Source organism: Mercenaria mercenaria, chromosome 13 (genome assembly GCF_021730395.1).
Source record: "Mercenaria mercenaria strain notata chromosome 13, MADL_Memer_1, whole genome shotgun sequence".
NCBI classification, from domain to species: domain Eukaryota; kingdom Metazoa; phylum Mollusca; class Bivalvia; order Venerida; family Veneridae; genus Mercenaria; species Mercenaria mercenaria.
The window spans coordinates 15758304-15780278 of NC_069373.1; the positions used below are offsets into that span (position 1 = coordinate 15758304).

A 21975-nucleotide genomic window follows, 5' to 3' on the forward strand; every position below is an offset into this window, starting at 1 on the left:
CCTGAAGGTATCACATCAACAGTGCGTCTTTTTGCTGACGACTGTATGTTGTATCGTGATATCCAATCCTAGTCAGATTGTCTGATCACGAGATGATTTGAACAAACTGCATCAGTGGGGGCAAACTTGGTTAATGAAATTTAGTGTGGCCAAATGCAAGGTTATGAGAATTTCCAGACATAGACAGGTTAACCTTATCAAACGTAATTACTTGTTTCATGGTCAAGTCCTGGAAGCAATTGACTCTGCTAAGTATCTAGGTGTAACTTTCACCAATACTTTGGATTGGTCCAAACACAAAGACAATGTGTCTAGCAAGGCCACTAGAACACTGGGTTTCATACATCATTACCTTTCCTTTGTCCCACAGGGGACAAGATTTAAGGCATACAAAACTTTAGTCAAGCCCCAAATTGAGTATGCGTTCCCGGTACGGAATCCATACACTCAGCATAATGTGTAGAGGATTGAAAAGGTTCAACGCACTGCGGAAAGATTGGCATGTAGGAGATGTTGTAGGTCTAGTCATGTGGGTGACATGTTGACTGGATTAGGTATGGATAGTCTAGAGCGTAGAAGAGGGGTCTCAAGTCTAACCTTTTTCTACAAAATACATAATAACCTAGTTTATACTGACAAGGATAGGTACTTGGCCCCGATTACAAGTAGGTCACTTAGAACCAGACACAGTCACCGTTTCCAATAACATAGACCTTCCCCACACACAGACTGTGTCAAATATTCTTTTCCCTAGGTTAGTACCAGTCTAGAATGGCCTGTCTGAATCAACTGTTTCTATTGGCACAGTGGACTCCTTTAAGAAGGCCAATGTAATGTAGTATGGCCTTGTAAATAGTTTTAGCTACCCTTTTTAAACATGTAAATAAGTTGTCAGAGTGATTTCGGCTTCAAAATTACTTCTTTTATAAATTGTATTAGATATGGGTAATTGTCTTATCAACTTTTCTGACTGTTTAACTTGGCTTCCGCATGACGTAATGATCAGTCTTGATCGAAGTCATTAACGGAAGAAAGAAAGAAAGGTATGCATCTTGTTACCGTCTTAATCTTAAGATAATTCCACTTGGAATACTATATAACTCTTTAATTTGTCAAATGAATATATCTGGTTAATTCTGAAATAATATAAATGTTTCAGGTAAAGAATTCCCCCTTTGAAACAATGATTTATAAAAAAAAAAAGTTTTGTTGTTCGATTTTATTTTGCAGTTATTATATTTCCTTATTTGCTTAAGGGCATTAGCTTGATTTTATTCCATGATAAGATAATATCTCTTAGAAACGGGCAGTATTTAAAATTTTCCTGTATTTCCACTCAAAAATTAAATTTCCACCAATTTTTTCTAACTTGGATTGATAGATTTTATAAAAGAGTCATGTTCACAATTCATGACACCACTTCACTCTAACTCCCAATGCCATTTCGAGGGTTCAACGCAATAAGGGCGTATCTACATATGATTATTATATGTAGATACGCCCTTATTGCGTTGAACCCTCGATTTAAGATAGGACGGATATTATGCACTGTACACAGCAATGTTGTTATATGCCCCTACAAAACAGTTTACTATTCAACAACGTTTCACCTATCCTGGATAACATTTAGGACCATGTACACCGCACTTCGAAATGTTGTAACAAGTACTTCTGCGAAATAATATCTATATTTTGGATTGACAAACAGAAAGAAGAAGCGGTAACTTTACATCCGCCAAAAGTTGATTACTAACATTTTTTCAAAAATCGGTCTTCTGGGTTATACTATTATCAAAAGGGATATTTAAGACAAAACAGACACAGTTACAGGTTTTAAAATATTACATCAAGCACTATCAAATTAATACAGACATGTACAGTACTAAAGTTAAAGTTAAAGATGTACATATATAATAAAAGGGTCATCATAACAGTAGCTTTAGCGCCTCGTGAGATCCGATCTAGTAAAATCCACTCGAGCCGAATAAGCATCCCAGATCGAGCTACTATTATAATAATCCTATTATATAGGAGAACAAAACTTAAACGACAGTTAAGAATATTATTTAATTCGCAACAAAAAGATATGTGTATTTACCAGAATAATAACATCGAATAAAACATCGCATGTCAATTTCAACATATTAACAATAAAGTCTGTAAAAGATCCTTTGGAAACATACACAATACACCTCTCCAGACCGCTAGCATCGGCCTAAGCGAAATTCTAAGTCCACATAAAAATCCTCACCAGTAGAGATAGTTCAAAATACACCTGAAAATTGGATGTTACATGTATGTTATACTACAGAAAAGTGGTCTTGATTTTTCCCTACGACCAGAAATAAAAAAAGTTACGAATAAAAGCTATTTATAGTAACAACAAAGGGAAGTAATTCTAGGATCTTGCGCACGACACTCCGTCTCATGGTGATGAACAATTGTGTCAAGTTACATCAAAATCCCTCTATGCATCAAAAAGAAATGCTCCAGACAAAGTCATTCTTGTATCTGACTTTTGACCTCTAAGTGTGACCTTAACCTTAGACCTAGGGACCTGGTTCTTGCACATTCCGTCTTATGGTGGTGAACATTTGTGCAAAGTTACATCAAAATCCCTCCATGCATGAAGAAGAAATGCTCCGGACAAAGCTGTCATTCTTGTATCCTTTGACCTCTAAGTATGACCTTGACCTTAGACCAAGGGACCTGGTTCTTACGCATGACACTCCATCACATGATGGTGAACAATTGTGCCAAGTAACATCAAACTCCCTCCATGCATGAAGAAGAAATGCTACGGACAAAGTCATTTCTGAATTTGACCTTTGACCTGTAAGTGTGACCTTGACCTTTGAGATAGGAACCGGGGGTTAGCGCATGATACTCCGTCTCACTGAGGTTAACATTCATGCCAAATCACGTCAAAGTTATGGTCCGGACAAACAAATCCGGACGGACGCACGGACGCACACACGAGCGCACGCACGAACGTACGCACATACACCGAACAGCCATTTGGACAACTATGTCTTCGCTTCCGCAAGCGGGCTCGACAAAAATCATCGAATCTAAGGACGTGGATATTTCTTACGGCCGCCACAATGTCACTTAAAGATTGCTGTTGAGCAACATTCTGACTTAGTATCTCAAAATTTCAACTTGTTTTGTTTGTTTGTTTTGTTTTTTTTCGAATTTTCGATCTACGTAACTCAAAATTTCGTCTCATCGTTTAACTTCGTTAACCGCCAGATTTTAACGTATGTCTGTCTGCAAAAAATCAAAAAATTTCGTCAATTGAGAGCCAGAAGGGCTCATCAACGTTCTTTATCCATATGCTGACGAGTCCGTCTGGCTCTCAATGGACGAAATGTTAATGAATAATTTTGTTTTGACTTCGTATTTTGCCTAAATACCAGACTTTGGAAGTCTAATTTATCTATTCTGTGATAATAGTACGAGAAAGTGTCAACACATAGCACACTATTATATCTGCATATTCTTCAAATAACCGTGCATCAATGTATAACCTAAACTGAAGCTAAATGAAATCTTGAAATATACTTTTGTTCGTTGTAGAGTGCGGGTATATGTGCCGTTCGTTAGAAATCGAACCACGCCGAAAGCCTCCAGATATATGTAAAACAGTAAAATATTTTTCGTTCGGCACCATCTACGGCATATCCTCACAGCTTGGAAAACGTAAGGTACCCGACTGCGGGTTTAAGCAGTTCCCGGACATATAACTACTCGTTTGTGCATGCTATGGCTATATTGTCGTGCCGAAGAGACCCTTACAGGGTAGAACAGTGATATCTGAAGTGCGAAAACTACACGGTCATATTTCGAATTACGTATTTCGACAGTTTGAATTAGTAAGTTTAACTAGCGAGTAACATACACGACAGTCACGTAAATAAACAACACCGCCTGACACTAAATAAATTGTTTAAAACGTGCCCGGATAAAATTTAACAAGAAAATTATAACCCAAGTGTTATATGTTGACGATTACATTGGTGCATTTACATGGAGGGTATTGTTGTTGTTGCTGTTGTTTTCTTCACCTCCTCCGTAGAAAAACAGCTTATGAATACGCAGTAATGAATATTGACTAAACAGTTCACTACTATAAACACATTTACCACTATATATACTCATATATTGATCAAATGGTATTTTGGAAGGACAAATAGTCAATGTTGTGCAATCAGCAAAAGCTCTCAAGAAAGACCATTGTTCTGATATTACTAAAGGTCAGCCTGTAAGAAACCTACATTGAGATAATAGAGCAAGGCTACTTTAAAATACAAGTCGGCTTGGTTCAAAGGCCACTTTTTGCCTTATTGTTAGGTGACATTTGTAAATAGTTTGACCATAATCATGCATATCAAACATTAAACACATAAATACTTAACTTTAAAAAATCAAAGTATAAAACTAAAAATATGAGACACTGTTTATGGATGTTTGTTCCAGATGTACGTCCTGTGTAATACGTTTGGTGTTAATTACGGAAAAGGGAGCGGGCATAGCCATGCCTACATTAAGATTTGACGGAGCCTCGTACATTAAGGAGTCGCAGAGTGAGTTACATACTTAATAAAAAAATACGACACACAACATACAACAAACCTGAACAAATGCTTATACAGAAACAGTAGTATAAAACTTATTAAATACATACCAATAAAATAACACAATAAAGTGGGTTAAAAATTAGCATAAATTAACTTTACATGCATGTACAAAGCAGTATCCGGAATTTCGCCTATACCCCCTATCATATGAAAGAAATGTGGCAAATAACAACGCCTACAATATACTACTAATAAATCAATATTTAAAATAAAACTAGAACTGTCACAGGAGTGACGAATAATACCCCCACAATATGGCCTTGTCACAAAAGTATGGCAACCATAAGATGATGTTACACCTGTGTATCAAACATTATTTCAATCTGTCAACCCTTTCATGAGTTCGGAAACCATGAGTTTGGCAAATTTTAAGTTGGAAAGGGGTCATAACTACGTCAAAAAAGATGGTTTGTAGGCAACGTCGAATTTGACCTGTATTTTATGATGTTATACCTGCGTACCAAAATTTATTTAAATCTGTCAAGCCTTTCACAAGTTATTGTCCGGAAACCATGAGTTTGGCAAATTTTAAGTAACTACTACGTCAAAATATTTGGTGGTTTGTAGCCAAAGTCGAACTTGACCTATATCTTATGATGTTAAACATGTGTATCAAAAATTATCTAAATCTGTCAAGCCTTTCATTAGTTTTTGTCCGGAAACCATGAGTTTGGGAAATTTTAAGTTGAAAAGGGGGCCAAAACTACGTAAAAGGTGGTTTGTAAGCAAAGCTGAACTTGACCTGTATTTAATGATGTTACACCTGTGTACCATAATTTATTTAAATCTGTCAAGCCTTTCATGAGTTATTGTCCGGAAACCATGAAAAGTAACGGTCCAACCTACCGACCGATCGATAATAAAAATAGAATTATTACACACGGAAACGGTAACCACGGGCACATATTTAAAAGATAAGAATGTTGTTACTCCATACAGCTAAAAATGGTCAAATTTTTATTATTCCATATTTGGTCATGAAAAAACAAGTAGCAAATAGGGAATGACTCCTATAACTAATCATTTAAAATTTAAAACCATCTTCCCTGAACTTCCATGTTAATCATTTCGGCGCTTATGCACATGCGCAAAAACTACGTCACAGGATCAGAAGCAAAATAATATGTCAAAAGAGAAACACCCATAGGCACCTAACATACGTAAATACCATTTAAAAACTTTCAAGAAAATTTGGAAGTCTTTGTACGTACATTTAAAGTATTGATTATGCATTCAGTGCAGCTTTTGTTTTTATTTTCATTTACATACATGTCTGCTGTCAGTCTTAACAACTAAGGTTTATGATTTTCTTAATAATAAGTATGGCCCGTTTTCATGTAAGTAAGCGTTTCAAACCACTGGCACCAGAGCAGAAAGAAAATGGCTCTATACATGTTATACCCCTAGGTATCATATAAGAGCCATGGTCATGAACGGGAAAGTGCACTAACCCATTTCAGTCGTAAATTCCTCACCTAAAACGCGCAGTTCGATGAATGGGTACCCAGCATATTGAACAAGCGGTAATTTATCTTCCACTTTGCACCAGTCATATTGTATCAATATTTCATATTGCAGAGGTACTAACTATATTTTATGCTTTCGTTGACGTTACAGAAAAAAACTTGCGTGAACTCCCCTAATGAACATCCGGTCTAGAGGTCATGGCAGTATGCACATGTGAAGCGAAACAAACAAAAACAGAATGCAAAATATTCACTGTTAACAAATAAAACTCGAAATGATGAATGAAGTTCATCTTATATATGATTTTGAATTTGAAGTCATACATTGTTATACATTTGTACTGCTTATTTAATTCATATTGCACATTTTTGCTGCATATATACATATGAGCGAACACGTGTAGTTAAACCGCGACTGACATACATTTTCACATCAGCCAATCAGGGCGTGTCTGTAATCTAGACTGGAGCATCACTAGGGAAGTTCAACGAAGTTTTTTGTGTAACGTTGAAAAAACTGTAAACTACACGTTAATTCCTTCAGATAAGAAATATTGAAGAAAAGTGGCCGGTACACAATGGAAGATAAATCACCACTTGTTCAATATCCACAGTACTTATTTAGGGTAAGTATATTTTCCTGTTCATGACCATGGTTCTTATATGATACCTAGGGGTATGGTATAACATGTATAGAGGCATTTTCTTTCTGCTCTGGTGCCAGTGTTTCAAACCAAAACATTTTAGGTTTGAACTTTAAAACGCATAATTTCCTCGTTGTTCTGGCACGAGTGTACCTTCTCCGGCAACAGACAGCTCAGATAAAAATATCTAGTATAAATAAGTATTTGTTTGTTTGTTTTCGGTTTAACGCCATTTTTCAACAGTATTTCAATCATGTAACGGCGGGCAGTTAACCTAACCCGATTTCCTGGATTCTGTACCAGTACAAACCTATTCTCCGCAAGTAACTGCCAACTTCCCCACATGAATTATCAGAGGCGGAGGACGAGGATTTCAGACGCAATGTCTTTTATCAAATCGTCACGGAGAACATACGTCCCGCCCGAGGATCGAACTCGCGACCCCGCGATCCTTGTTTAGCTAAGCGGGCGGACTTATATAATTATAAAAGCATTAGATTAAAACTCGATATTCTACAGCTAAATTTCAGACAGGCTTTAACACTGATGATGCGGACCCAGAATTCATTTGCGAAAAATTAAAATAAAAGTTTGTTTAAAAATCCGGTTCTCAAATTAATATTAGCATTTTCGAACATTGCGCAAGCTACCGTATGATAATTAAATGCTGCTTCTGCACATGTATTTCGTGGGTAAACGTTTTCATGAAACACAATCTGTACTCATATTGTAGAGAAATGGGATAATGACGTGAACTAAAGTCTTTACAATAAAATCCTGCAAAACCAATCATCAAGAGTAAAAAGTTAATCTTGTTAATGTATTTTCTGTATTTTAACCCTTATCATGCTGGACGTGATTGATTCTGCCTGTGCGACCAATGCAATCATGATCAGCCTGCACATCCGTACAGTCTGATCAACATCTGCACTGTTCGCAATTCAGTCAGTGTCTTTCTTTTGGAAAGCACCCCTTTTAACAGTTAACGGTACTTTCCTATTGAAAGATGCACAAGTTCATTCATAGAAATTTAGCAGGGTAAGTGTTAAAACTAAATATGAGTTCTGTAACCTCTGAATACACGAAAACGTGTTTTCTAATAAATGAAATACTCCTTAATTCGTGCGACTCCTGCTAAGCTTTAAAATTATCCGTTCCTTTCTGTTCTTAAACTTCAGTGAATGCAGATATGTATAAAAGCATAGTCAAAGCAATATAACAATCAACAATGTTCCTCGTAACATTCCTATCACACGTGTTTCCCTTTGTTTATCTCCATACACCTGATTGTACGAACCGCTTAAGGAAAGTAAATGTTACTAATATTTACTTACAAATTTGTCTTAAATATCAAGGTAAAACATTTAAAATGGATGCATTGAATTATACTGCAGTTTCTTTTTACTTTTATATGTCTGAGACACTGATGTCTATGTAAATGTAATCAGAAACGACGGGTATGCCTGCGCGTCATGAAAAATAACAAAAAAGTTCGGAGCCTGCACATTGTCTGTTGTCGAATCATAAGTTGCGTACGGAGTTATAGATTTTACCGGTGGTACTCTAATACCGTTTTGGCCGACACAATATTCACCAGTCAAAACATGCGCCAAAAATATATGTTTATGACCGTTGGCATCCGCCCGACAATATCCCTGTGCAGACATGGAAGCCTTCACGGCAAAATATACTCCTGAACCATGTGAAGCACCTGTAATGTGACATAAAGCAGATTTTTAGAACAAAAAGAAATCCGTTTTTTAATACAAGGCCTATTCAATTAGATGAGGAACATGTCGCATTTTATATCTGAGTTTTATGTGAAACTACTACAACTGAATATAGCATTTACATTAATCACATTAGATACTGCCTGAAGATTTTTTCCAAAGCTTGCTCCTAAATAAACAGAAATATTGTTTTAAAAAAGCAGTTCGTATGACTGAAGTAAAACAATAACCCAGGAAAGAAATTATGTGTAAGCCGCAGTGTGTCTATTTTCCGAGAAATGATAGAAATACTTCAGTGCTAAATCATTTGACTTTACTTTGGCTTTGGCCAACCCTTCTTGAAATTGGTTCAGGTAATACTGACCGAACTCGAAACTTGAGTTGTGATTAGGAAAACACTTGATTAAATTTAAAGAAAATTCTTCAAATGAGGTTATCGGCTTAAGACGAGATGAATGTTTGAACCACATTTCATGGACAATTTATAATTGGTTTACGAGATAAGGGCTGCATATGACACCGACAATTATTTCTGACGGCGGATAATAAATTTGTTTAGAATGTTTAGCTCTATCCCCAGTAATCTCAATACATACTGTAAACTGTCCGGATGTGGAAATACATCTGGGCAGATAGGTGAATAGCATTTGATAGATTGTCCCTAAAGATTGTATTTGTTTCCATCTGGTGATCAAGAAACAAGCATATGTATCCGGCAACACGATGCACCGTGATAAAACCTCATCAAAGAAAGTTTCGTTATAAGGCTGTCTCACTAGCGTGCGTAAACTAATGCATTCATTTCTTTTATTTAAATAAGCATCTCATAAGCATGATTTACTTCTGGCGTTTACACATTTATAAAAAAAAAATTGTAAAAAAATTAAATGCAATAATTTCGCTGGAGAAGTTAACTTACATAGCAAGCATGTATTTCTGTGCGTTTGTTGCACCATGTCTTGTAACTCCTGAAAAGTCCTTATAAATGTCAACCTTACTGACATGTTAACTCCAAACAACAATCAAAGGTAGAGTCATACATGTATTTCCTAAAATATACTACACCTGTATTATAGTTTCTATCGAATCCTTTGTGTTTGATGTTTTCTACAGCTGTACTCTTTGTCCCATGCCACAGCAGTTGTTCTACCTTTCGTCCACCGCTATTATGTATTTCCATCTGCTTCTTTTTACCAATATAATGCGTGAACATTGTCAGGTTTTGTATCCGCTCAATCTTGTAACAAAAAGGATAGCAGGAAATTAACACATTTAGGATGTACACTTTATTTATAGAAATATTATTTAAGAATGAGTCATTTGTTGTAAACTAGAGCTACTGTTTATTATAAACAAATTCAAAGATTTACTATTTGAGAGAACTATGAAATGCTAGCATGCATATTCTAAAACAACGGTGTGTTCTATGCAAAACATATAATAATTAAAGCACAGCTTCACAAGTAAGTGAAAATAATTCAAGTTGAATTATAAGACCTTAACGATGCTTGTTTGTGGATAGCCAGATTCCGCTGCAAACTTTCTAGTCACCCATGCTGTATCCGGATCCCCTGGTAACAACAACACAGTTTTTGTAGGGTCAGATAGTTTCATTTTTGTCCAACTTGACGGTAGTTTCACTGAAAAAAAAAATCAGACTACTAAAAATGGGCTTAAAAATGTACATGTTCTACCTATTCAATTAAAGACCTGTTTGGTTATGTGTATAATTTTATGTTTTAAGAACGCTTAATATCAGAGAAAATATATCGAAAGAAGCAGCAACTGACTTTATCACATCAATAATAATATTTAAATTAAAATGAAACAGATGAAAAACATTCTCCGTACCGGCAGAGGAAGAAATTCCTTTTTTCATATCCCTCTCAACAGAAGTTATGTACTCCTGAGTTTTTCTGATAGCAGTGTCTGCTGCTTTTCCATACCCCATCACTTTCACGCGGGATTTTTCCACAACAACTTTGGCTCCATTTGAATATCCAATACGTCTTAAGTCTAATTTCTAAAATGAAACGGGTTCAAACAAATATTTATAACTAAATTTATAACGTTGTATTCATACGTTGCAATCAATGCCGCAATGAACAGATTCGAAGAATAGAGTGTACTCGAAACTTTGACATTTTTTTATGCGGAGAACAAAATCAGTGAAAACTGAAATATCGGCTTCTTGGAATTGTAAGGGTAAAATCATTTTTGTCTGGTATTCACTAATATTTTAAACCTGGTCTAATACTTGCATCCATTCACATTTCGGACAGTCAGGGGAGGTGAATATAGGCACATTGTGGGACTGGTGTAGTCCGTACATTTAACATAAAGACGCTTCTGCATTATTCGGCAGTTATTTCGTCTGTATGAACACCATAAAAAATTGACACTCTAATGAATTATTAATAAATGTAAATATTTGTGTATCTGGCAAATGTTACTACAAATATGAAAACTGAACAAAAAACGGGGTAACATTTGTTTAATGGCTCAGTTCAAGTGTTAATACAAATTTAGTAAATAGGCACTTTGAAAAGTTAAACACCGTTTATTGGTTTCCTCCACAAAGACAATGTTTGATCCTACGTAGAATACTGGTAAGTCTCTTTTTCCTATTCTCTCATTATTTATATAATCATGTCTCATTAAAAGTAATACGATTATGTGACATAATGAGCAAACGAGCAAAGGACAAAATTACTCATTGAGTTCAAAAGCATAATTTCTTTGAAAGAACATAGTAATAGAAACGTTACGTGTGTTTCTTCCATATTTTCGAGGACTTGTTTAGGAACGAACATATCTTTTTCTCTCCGAATTTCAATGACTTTCCCTATGACACCATCAACAAAATAACGGGATCCGCAATAGATATGAAATGTTACACCAGGTGTTTCTACCGCAACAGATTTTGATTCCCAGAATTTTAAATCTGAAACTGCAAACATGTTTCCTATGCTACAAATCATTATACATGTGACTATATAAAGAATGGGTTAATCTATTATAAATGCATAGAGATTTGATTTTTAAGTAACAAGGATCACTAGCAAGGTTAATACTAACAGAATCGCTGTTATTATTTCCGTATTTCAGACTAGAACCTTTTCTTCTGAATGGTCATTTTCCCAAAGGAATATGTCATGTTTAAAATCTCTAACTTCATAACACTTTAGATTATATTAATATCCTTTATTTATATTTTCATTCTAACGATTTAAAAAATATCTATGGCTATACTGGCCGGGATAAGAAATGGAGATTATAAGAAAATAATTATTTATTTGAAATATGCTTACAAAATCCTTTTCCTTTGCTTGCTTTTACAGGATCTAGCGTTGCCTTGACTTCTGATATGAACAAGTCTAGCATCCTCTCCTCAAAAATGACAATCCTAATTGTTTTCAGACATTTTTGAAAGTCTGAGGATTTGATATAATCCTGGAACGTTTCTATCATGAGTTTTGCCATACGATCTGGTGGTACTCCTTTTCCACCTACAGTATATAATATAAACTGAATAGACATCACATTTTTGCATGAACCTATACTGATTATTATAACACCATTCAATCTAGTTAGGAAGACCTCAAAGCCGGCGATGGGCAGCTTTATTCATCTTTCAGAACAACAAATCCGGATGTTTTATGATGCGTTGAAAACCGTCTCGTCGAAATTGTATCGTGGACAAACAGCAATAAATTGCAAATCAATGCCGATAAAACTGATGTCATTGTATTTACATCTCAAAGAAACGAAAAACATATTGAATCAGTTTCTATGAAAACTGGAGAAAAGAACATTAAACCTCCTAAATGTGTAAGGAATTTTTTTGTTTTTCTACACTCCAAAATGAGCATGGAAAAACATATTAAATCAGTTTGTATATCAGAAAATATCTAAATACAGATGCTACAACATCGTAAGTAAACTCTCTCGTCCATCCACACCTTGATTATCACAATGTGTTGTTGTATGGTGTTCCGAAGTCCTCGTTGAATAGACTTCAACATATTCAGAACACTGCAGCTCGAATCATATCGAGAATATCGCGTTATGATCACATTACACCGGTCTAAAAAGAACTGCATTGGATATATTGGCTCACAAAGTAGACTTAAAGATTTTAATTCACACATACAAATCATTACATGACCAATCACCGATCTATGTTAAAGACTTGCTAGAACTCTACAAGCCAGCAAGAAATTTGAGATTCAAGAACAATTCAAAACAACTAGTTGTTCCAAAAAGCAAAACTGTGAGGTAAGGTGGTCGAAGTTTTTCATCAGCTGCATCGAAGTTATAGAATACTCTTCCGTCTACCATTACAAACGCTAAAATTTTGGATGCTTTCAAAAGATCATTAAAACACACACTTTTGCTTCAAGGCTATGGAAACATGTATGACTGCGCAATAGACGTCATTTTCTGTTGTCTATTGTTCTTTAAAACATACAGTATAATTAATATGTAGTCAAAAAATAACAAGAGCTGTCACTATTGGTGACAAATGCCCCCAAAGTAGGCCCAAGAATGCCACAGTTGCATTCGCAAAAAATCACATATCATTTTGTAACCTTGACCTCACAGGCCTCCGTCGTAAGTGTTACACATCTTCTCAATACGGTTAACATTTGTGTCAAATTATTTTCAAATCCCTTGAATGAATGGCAGAGTTATGGACCAGACAAGAAACACCTTTGACTTCTAAGTGTGACCTTGACCTTGGAGCTAGGGGTCTGGGTCTTGCGCATGGCACCTCACCTCATTATAGGGAACATTTATGCCAAGTAATTTCAAAATCCCTTCACCAATGGGTTATGGACCGGACAAGAAACTGACTATGTTAACCTTTGGCCACTTAGTGTGACATTGACCTTGGAACTAGGGGTCTGGGTCTTGCTCATGACACGTCGTCTCATCATGGTGAACACTTATGACAAGTAATTTCAAAATGCCTTAATGAATGGCAGAGTTATGGACATGACACGATACATACCCTTTTAACCTTTGACCTGTAAGTGTGACCTTGACCTTGGAACTAGGGGTCTGGGTCTTGCTCATGACACGTCGTCTCATCATGGTGAACACATGACAAGAAATTTCAAAATGCCTTAATGAATGGCAGAGTTATGGACATGACACGATACATACCCTGTTAACCTTTGACCTGTAAGTGTGACCTTGACCTTGGAACTAGGGGTCTGGGTCTTGCGCACGACACGTCGTCTCATTATGGTAAACATTTATGCCAAGTTCTTTCAAAATTCTTTCACGGATGGCAGAGTTATGGACCGGACACGAAACAGACCATGTTAACCTTTGACCTCTAAGTATGACGTTTGCAGCAAGGGGTCTGGGTCTTGCGCATGACACTTCGTCTCATTATGGTGAACATTTATGCAAAGTTATTTCAAAATCCCATTATGGATAGAAGAGTTACAGCCCAGACAAGAATACCGGACGCACAGACACACGGACGCACAGACGCACGGACGGACGGACAGTGCGATTTTAATATGCCCACCTTCGCTGGCATAAAAAAGTGGAAAACCACGTACGCCCAACATAACACAACTTTGATTCCAGCTTTCTTAATTGATAATTTTAATGCTGATATTTTTAATAATATACTTTTTGTTTTGTATTGTGTGTCCAACACATCCTGTGATATGTAGTTTTTACAGCGCTTTTGAACGTTTATTTTATAGATGAAAAGAGCGCTATAATATCTGGTAAATAATAATAATAATAATTGTTTTAGAGAAGAATCTCTTCATAGAATTTAATATATGTTAACAAATGCCCATAATTAAATTAATATTAATCAACACTAAGACCCACCGTGGATGCATGACAGGCTTGATACTGATAATTCTATGAATCTGCATTCAAACCTCAAAGGAGTAGCCCGGACACATTTTATGCTAGGGGAAATAACTCCGCAAAAAAAATATCAGAACGGGACTTTTCGACGATGCATGCAACTTGGCTTCAAACCAATGCAATAACTCCTGTCCTGTTAAGTTTAACTGAAATCCAGCCAGGGTATATTGAGAAGAAGAAAAGTCAAGCTTAATGCGTATAGACGAAAGAACAGACAGACGGACGAACTTCAAATGCCAAAAAAATATGAACGATATGGCAGAAATCAGCCTTAGTAAGGCCGTATCAGAAAATTTTATCAAACAAGCTTGTTACAACGACGACCTAGATTAAGTAAGTTTTCGACATCTTTTCCCCCTATCTCTACTACATGTATATGGTTCCATCCAACTTCACATAGCGATTTCAGAGACGATATTTGTATTTCGTGAACGAAAGGACAGACAACTGAAGAAGGCGACGACAATAGTTCATCATTGCATTCCATACAGGCGAACTTATTATATTACCTGTTCCAAGCGCAGGGAAGGCAATCGAATTCAAACCCAGCTTTTCTGTTATGATCAAACATTTCTTTATTGTATCCGCCCAGTTATGCAAACTGTTTCTTGCTCTCACGTGAATTATATTTTGACACATAAGTTTTCCTGGGCTAGTCACAACAAATCCATCCTTTGCGAACCGACTTTGTCTGGATAAGGCTACAAATATAAGATTACAATTTCTTCGGAATATAAAACAATATCTGGCTTATTATAATATATCTAAGAACCATCGTCTCAATGTAAAAAATGTAAAGCGTAAAATAAAACTCAACGGACGCATACATATTGAGCAGTGATTTCCAGTTATTATACGATAAAATGGGTATATAAAAATCATTTAGTGTACGCCAGGTTGTTAAGCCAGGTACAACCAATTTTCATAGACATTTAACGCAGAACAAAATAGCAATAAATGCACGATGTCTTTTTAAACAGTTATTCAAGTACTCTTATATTTCATACCTTCATTTTGTATCGAAAAACCTGCAGCAGCTAAAATAGCTTTTGAGATGGCGCCACTATTCAAATTCAAATCATCCGTTGTGCTGTTCACAATTGCTCCTGATGTGAGTGTAGTTAGATCATCTTTGACGATGCTGACTGAAACCGGACCTATAGTTGTACTATATCCTTTATCTGAAAAAATATTGGGTTTGAACATGGGCAGTTTGATAATTTCCATGTTTATGCTAATTATATTTCAATTCCTTACAAAGGCAGTCGCTACTGTGCCGTATTTTCAATTTGGTTCCTTTGCATACGATGCTGAAGTAAATGATATGTTATCTAGCGACTTGATCTCGAATGGATAATAAACTGCAATTTCGTATAAATAATTCATTAATGATAATTCGTATTGATTTAATTCAAACAAAACACCGTCTTTAAAATCGGGGCAATAATAACTTACTTTTGACGATAAGGTTTTCACTTGCTTCGGAATAACGATAGCTCTGTCTACTACTTGGCCCTCGTCGCAACGTTTTGGATTCTACATCTTTAAAAGCCTGCGATTAATTAAAATTATGTACACTGCTTTACCATTTCAAACATAACGGAAAAGGCGTCTTTTATTGTATTTTGAATGCATACTAAAATCTGTAAATCCCTGCTTTCGATAAATATTCCGGACAAATATGGACTCGTTTCATTTATGAGCAAATACAAGAAATATTAATTAAAGTTTACAAAGCATAGAGATGTAATATTCTTGTTTATTTTAGGTTAAAGTATGAAAAACTGTTGTTAAAACAAGTGACAATCAGTTTCCAGAATACTATAAACTATTTGAACGGGCACGAAACAAAATATGAACAAAACATAGTTATCTTTCTTTCGCCATGGTCAGCTTTTAATGACAATTTTCGAGAATTCTCTCCCTTAATTATTGACTGTGTTAAAGCTATTCTCTTCAAATTGGATTATCTCCCTTATATTAGCTAAACTCGTTTCATTCACAACCCAAATCAATAATTCTTTGTTACAGATTTTGCATTGATTTTAATATATTGCTTTGGCCAATACATGGAAATAAAGCTCGCATATTACACCACAGAAAGAAACGAAACATGTAGGCAGTTTTTATATAAATCATGTTTTTAAATTATAGATTCATATAGAAATATCATTCTTACATGTATTAACAGTGTCTGAGTTACTTAGTTTTGTATAAACAATGATATATATAAATTAAATATGCCATTCGTATATCTGTTTGTGCTTATTATACAATTCAATCATGAAATCAAATTTACCTGTGTAAACTAAAGTTTCTTTAGCTGTAAAGGTGACAATTTTGCATGCTTTCCACGAACAAAACCGTGACAAAATTGTAGGTCTATTTAAGTCGTGCAAACTCATGGAAAGCATGACTATTATAACTGTTTTTTCGTTTGTTTCTTTTGTTTTCAGGCTTGGATTTCATTTCCAAAATAGACATGATATTAGTCGTCTGTTAATTTCCCCCTTTCTTCGTACAGCGGGGAAATCATGCTGTCAGTAGTATCTTATTTTAAGTAAATGCACACTCCTCCCCCCCACCCGAACACCAGCTTTCCCTTATCGCAAAACTTGCAATTTGCACTATTTCCTAAGAAAATTATTCTTATTGACGTCATTTACTCCTGTCGAATGTTTTAATAGTCTAAGGATATTTAGCTTTCAGTCGGAACTAATGTAATTTATGTTAATTCGTATTGTTCTCATACCACACAGTTGCAATTACTTAAACAGTTGGGTGAAAAATCAAATCTCTGTTCTATTCAGTTTTGTTCTCTTTTTTTTCTATTTTTATCTAATGTGACAATTATGAACGTTATTATTTCCATATCTATATTGAATCGTAAGTCATTTGCTGGTATATGAGTTCCGTAATTTATCACCGTTTAAGTAACATCAGAGCTTAAGAAATCCAACATTTTTTAATTTCTTGAGACACTTCGACGTTAAATGGATGCAAGAAGCTTTTACCCAATTACAATTATAAATATACCATTGTATTGTTTATAAAGTCAAGAACACCCTCATATGTGTTAATAAGTTGTCATGTTTTGAAAAATTATAGTTTATTTGCCTCTAAAATAAAAGAAATTGAAAAGTTTAGTGATTTTCACTATATGTTCAATATAAGCGATGGTGATACTTATAAAACAAAATTGGAAGCAAGAAGATATTCAGTTAGAATAATTATTTTCACATGAAATTGAAGAGGAGAAATTGATGTATACTGTCATATGTGTTAAAATATTCACAAACTTAAATATATATTTGAAATTAATCATTGAAAATAAATTTCCTGTAAAATCTATTGCTCAAAGTGACATCACTAGGTAAACCAATATTGATTATCGGGTAATTTTCAAGGGGGACAACCTACTAGGATATGCCAGTCAAATATAATAAAAGCTGGGGGTGTATGAGAACTTAATTTTAAAGTAGGATTAAAGAAAGCGTTAATAACCTGCGTGAAGTGGCATATTGTATAAATGTGGAATACAGTCCTACGTTTTTATATCTTGTTTATGATGTCGAGTAAACTCGGCATGGAAATATATTACTTTAAACTCGTAAGAATATACAATAAACTATGCCTATTACAACAAATTACATTGTTATTCATAAACATTAACTTATCATTTATTTACCCTCTCAGTCACTTTGTCCTCCGACCATATCACAAACCGCACTGTTCTCAAACTTGTGTCAGGATGTTTGGCTTCAAAAGCATCGACAATGTCCGACATCGACTGAGCAACCACATCGGCTGGAAATCCCATCGCACCCGTCCCCAAAGCTGGAAAGGCTATTGAAGAATATTTGCGTGCGTGTGCAAGGGTAAGACAACCCTTCACGAAATTCTCCATCACCTTCAGTATGTTTAAGAGAAAAAGGAATACGATAACTATTATAAATAAAGAAATCAGAGGTTGCAAACCCGTGCAGAAATATGTGTTATACACTGACTAGATTTTGTTTGTTTGTTTGTTTTGGGTTTAACACTGACTAGATATCTTTTATAATATATCACAAATGTTTGACATACAAGCTTCGTTTTATAAAGCCCACTTCCAGCATCATTGTCTTCTAATAATTCTCATTTGTTATCTTATGACTTAAAAGGCGAATCTGTCTGACTATCGTATCTTTTTGAAAACTGTATGTTATTAAGTGTCTGCTACAGAATTCTCAATATCAAGACGGTCGTTTTGATACAAAAGTGTTCCCATTCCAAAGATTTACCTCGAGACAAAAGAACAATACTTATTATGTTTGAAAACACTCGCGAAATGTTTTTTTTTCTTCTAAGACATTATATAATATGCACATAACACCATACGATACCAGAAAGATACGCAAGTGCAAATAAGGTTGAACATAATAAGAAATATTATACTTAGTATTACTTTCAAACTAAATCATTTTGTTTTGCGGTTTACTTGATAAACACAAATGTCTAACATGGTTTGAAACAGTTCGTCTTTTTTTTTCTTGTACGTTTTTGGTTGCGGGTTTATCCCGCTACCAAAGTTAAAGTGTATTTCTGACAATCATAGCATCTTTATTTAATTCCGAATCACATCCAAAGGATGTTCATGTGCTACACAAAATAGTCCCATTCATGAACAGTGCGGATGATTATCAATGAACAAGCAGTTCTTATTCAACCTGTATCCACTCACACTGACCATTTAGATTATATAAAATCTATCAATGATAAGGTATTCCAGCCCATGGTTACTTCACAAGCTAGGTCAGGCAGAGTTCATCTTAGATATGAGGCACATTAAATTTGCATTTGTTTCTCATTCATGTATATTCATAGACTGGCATTTAAACAGAAAATAAATCTACCAAAAATCCGCAACCATCAGACATTTCAAGGCTTTGATTTGTTTTGTTTTTATTTTGTTGAGTTAAAGTCACACAATTGTAGGTCATATGGCGACTTTCCAGATTTTCGCGGTGGCGGAAGACCCCAGGTGTCCCTCTAGGCACCGTTTCATCACAGGTAGGCACCTGGGTACAACAACGACGTTCCGTAAGCAAGCTCGATGGCTTCTTCACATATGGAAGTCTACGCCTCAAGTGAGGACTGTGAAAGACAAGTGATTTTAAAGTCAGCGACCTTAACCACTCAGCACGGAGGCATCGGAACAGTTCATCAATTTTTAAGAAAAGGTTACATTTATTTTCATCGAGAGATTTATCGAATACAAACCCTTTCCGCATGACCCTGACCACCATCCCATTTTGCGAGAAGTCCATGATATAACTCCTTGCATTTCATTGCCCCACCAGATGTAACTGCTACCTCGCCAGATTTGATACCATCAGGATATTTAGTCTTACATTCTTGGTCGAGCATATCACCACCCGCTTTCAGTAAAGTACGAGATATGGCACCAATTTTCAGGTCAAGATCTTTGTTAGTCGAGTTGACGATTACATCAACCTGAAAATGATTTCAAACTGACTAGAATATGTCAGAATTTATAAAACAACAGTGTACGTAAGAGGGCCATTCTGAACATAATGGCAATCGCGCGCTTCAGTACAAGTTTGACGCGCAAGAAACTCTTGTTTTACAAAGACGATACATGTATGACTCTGATAATCCTGCGAAGTTTTATGGAAAACAATCGTACCGTTTCGGACATATTCAGTTTCTATCAGGTGTAGTCATATACACTAAGCAAAATATAAGTAGCTATGAAAGGCGAACAAAAATCTGAAATCAGAGCATCTATAAAAATACGTTGTTCCTTAGCAATACCTGCAACACAGATACTCACTGAACTGCATCCTTCATATGGAAAGTCTGCAGTATCAGAAAAAACTGTTTACCGGTGAGTGCGTCAGTTTAAAAATGGTCAGGAAGTTCTTAAAGATACAGCTCGTGCTGGTAGGCACAAAACAGCAGTGAAGTCAAAAAACGTTGCTACTGTAAGATGTCTGATTGATGAAGACGCCAGGCACACGATATCCGAGAAAGTGTCCTTTCTTGGCATGTCAACGGGGAGAACTCAACAGATTCTCACCAAGCTCTCGAGTTTAAGAAAGGTTTGTGCCTGATGTATGCCTCACATGTTAACCGAGGAGCAAAAGGCCAATAGGGTCAAATGTGCTAAAGAATCGCTGAAAACGTTCTCAAATTTAGATGATCGCACAATGTCACAACTTCTCACAGGAGATGAGACCTGGAGCTACGTTGACAACACACAGCGGCAGCGAAAAGGTGACCGCAATAATTGCAAAAAGAACTAAAAGTGTCAAAACGTTTTGTATTCTATCTTCTTTAACTCAATAGAGACAAAGTACTGGAAGCTGTTAAATGAAAATACCAAAATGCGTCCAAGGACTTTTCGCGGTCCCCAGTTGATCCAAGACTACGTTGTGGCTCATAAAAATGCTATCGTTCAAAAGTTTCTGAGAGAAAAAAGTGGTACAAATGCACGATCCCGCTTATTCACCATAACTAAGTTCTTTTGTCTTTTTCCTCTTTCCAAGACTGAAAAAGATGCTGATAGAGCGCAAAACTTATCGAATTAAGCACTTGGGAGTGGCACTTTTCATTTACTTAAGACCATACAAAGAGGAGACTACTCTGCAGCGTTCACTTCAGAAGTGCGTGGAAGTCAATGCCAAATACTTTGAAGGGGTAAACTACTTTCGAAGTCTGTACACAGCCTGTATACCATATTCAAGCACGATTGTCATTATTTTCAGAATGGCTCTCGTTTACAGAGAACAGCTACATCGGCAATCATGATATTTCCCATTTGGCCATGTGACGATTTTTTTTCTGCTGATACCCTTTTTACACAAAAGGAATATTATTATTCTTACATTTTCTGAGGCTAAAGATCCAACCTTGACCTCCTTTGTGATTCTACCACGTTTTTCTGTCCGCTCTGGTGAAATTGCTTTCTTCCTCGTCGTGCTTTCTAAAAAGAGGACGACAAACTCAATAGAATTTGTAAATTTTGATCTGGAAAACTCAATGATACATCAAAATATAATAGGAAATTAGAGTCAATTGTAAGGACATGATTTTTTGTTCAATATACATATGATTTTCGATACCGCATGTAAATGCTGGTACGATGAAAAGAGACCATGAAAATTGCAAAAGGATATACAAAAACAGAACTACTGCAATCAATTAGATTTATATCTAGCGGTCTTTAAGTGCCGTGTATCGGCTGTAAAAGGTCTGTCTATACTTGGTCTCAGTGTTGTTATATTTTCTTATCCTTTTGTATCATGAGGAACATTTTGTACTGTAATAGAATTCCGCTTAAACTGGTGCTAAGGGGCTTGCGGGGTGTTGCACAATTCATTACTTATCACAATCAGACTCGAATTGATCTGTTATTATCTTGCTTGGTTTCCTTCTATGATTCCAAACGATCTTTCCACAGATTTTATCTTCTATTTCAAATATTGAGTTGCATCCAATTGAGTGATAGTTTCAACCTTGTTAAGAAAATTAATGACTGTTCAGGAACATGTTAACTGAAAGTGACCTATATGTAAGATAAAGCTCTTTA

General features: G+C 35.7%; 1 protein-coding gene across 2 annotated transcripts in view; it reads right to left on the reverse strand.

Annotated features, from left to right (window-relative positions):
• Positions 1–1824: 1824 nt before the first annotated feature.
• The window catches only part of LOC123530500 (protein mono-ADP-ribosyltransferase PARP14-like), a 52629-nt gene continuing 32478 nt past the window's right edge, over positions 1825–21975 (reverse strand). For both annotated transcript variants that reach the window (XM_053521258.1, XM_053521257.1), the window contains 12 exons: positions 21272–21369; positions 19644–19877; positions 18070–18291; positions 15837–15933; positions 15389–15562; positions 14891–15082; positions 11792–11989; positions 11249–11430; positions 10332–10503; positions 9978–10120; positions 9546–9717; positions 1825–8461 (listed from right to left, as the gene is read on the reverse strand). In XM_053521258.1, coding sequence (XP_053377233.1) covers positions 8181–8461; positions 9546–9717; positions 9978–10120; positions 10332–10503; positions 11249–11430; positions 11792–11989; positions 14891–15082; positions 15389–15562; positions 15837–15933; positions 18070–18291; positions 19644–19877; positions 21272–21369 — 2165 coding nt within the window. In that variant the 3' untranslated portion in view covers positions 1825–8180. The remainder of the gene's footprint in view (positions 8462–9545; positions 9718–9977; positions 10121–10331; positions 10504–11248; positions 11431–11791; positions 11990–14890; positions 15083–15388; positions 15563–15836; positions 15934–18069; positions 18292–19643; positions 19878–21271; positions 21370–21975) is intronic.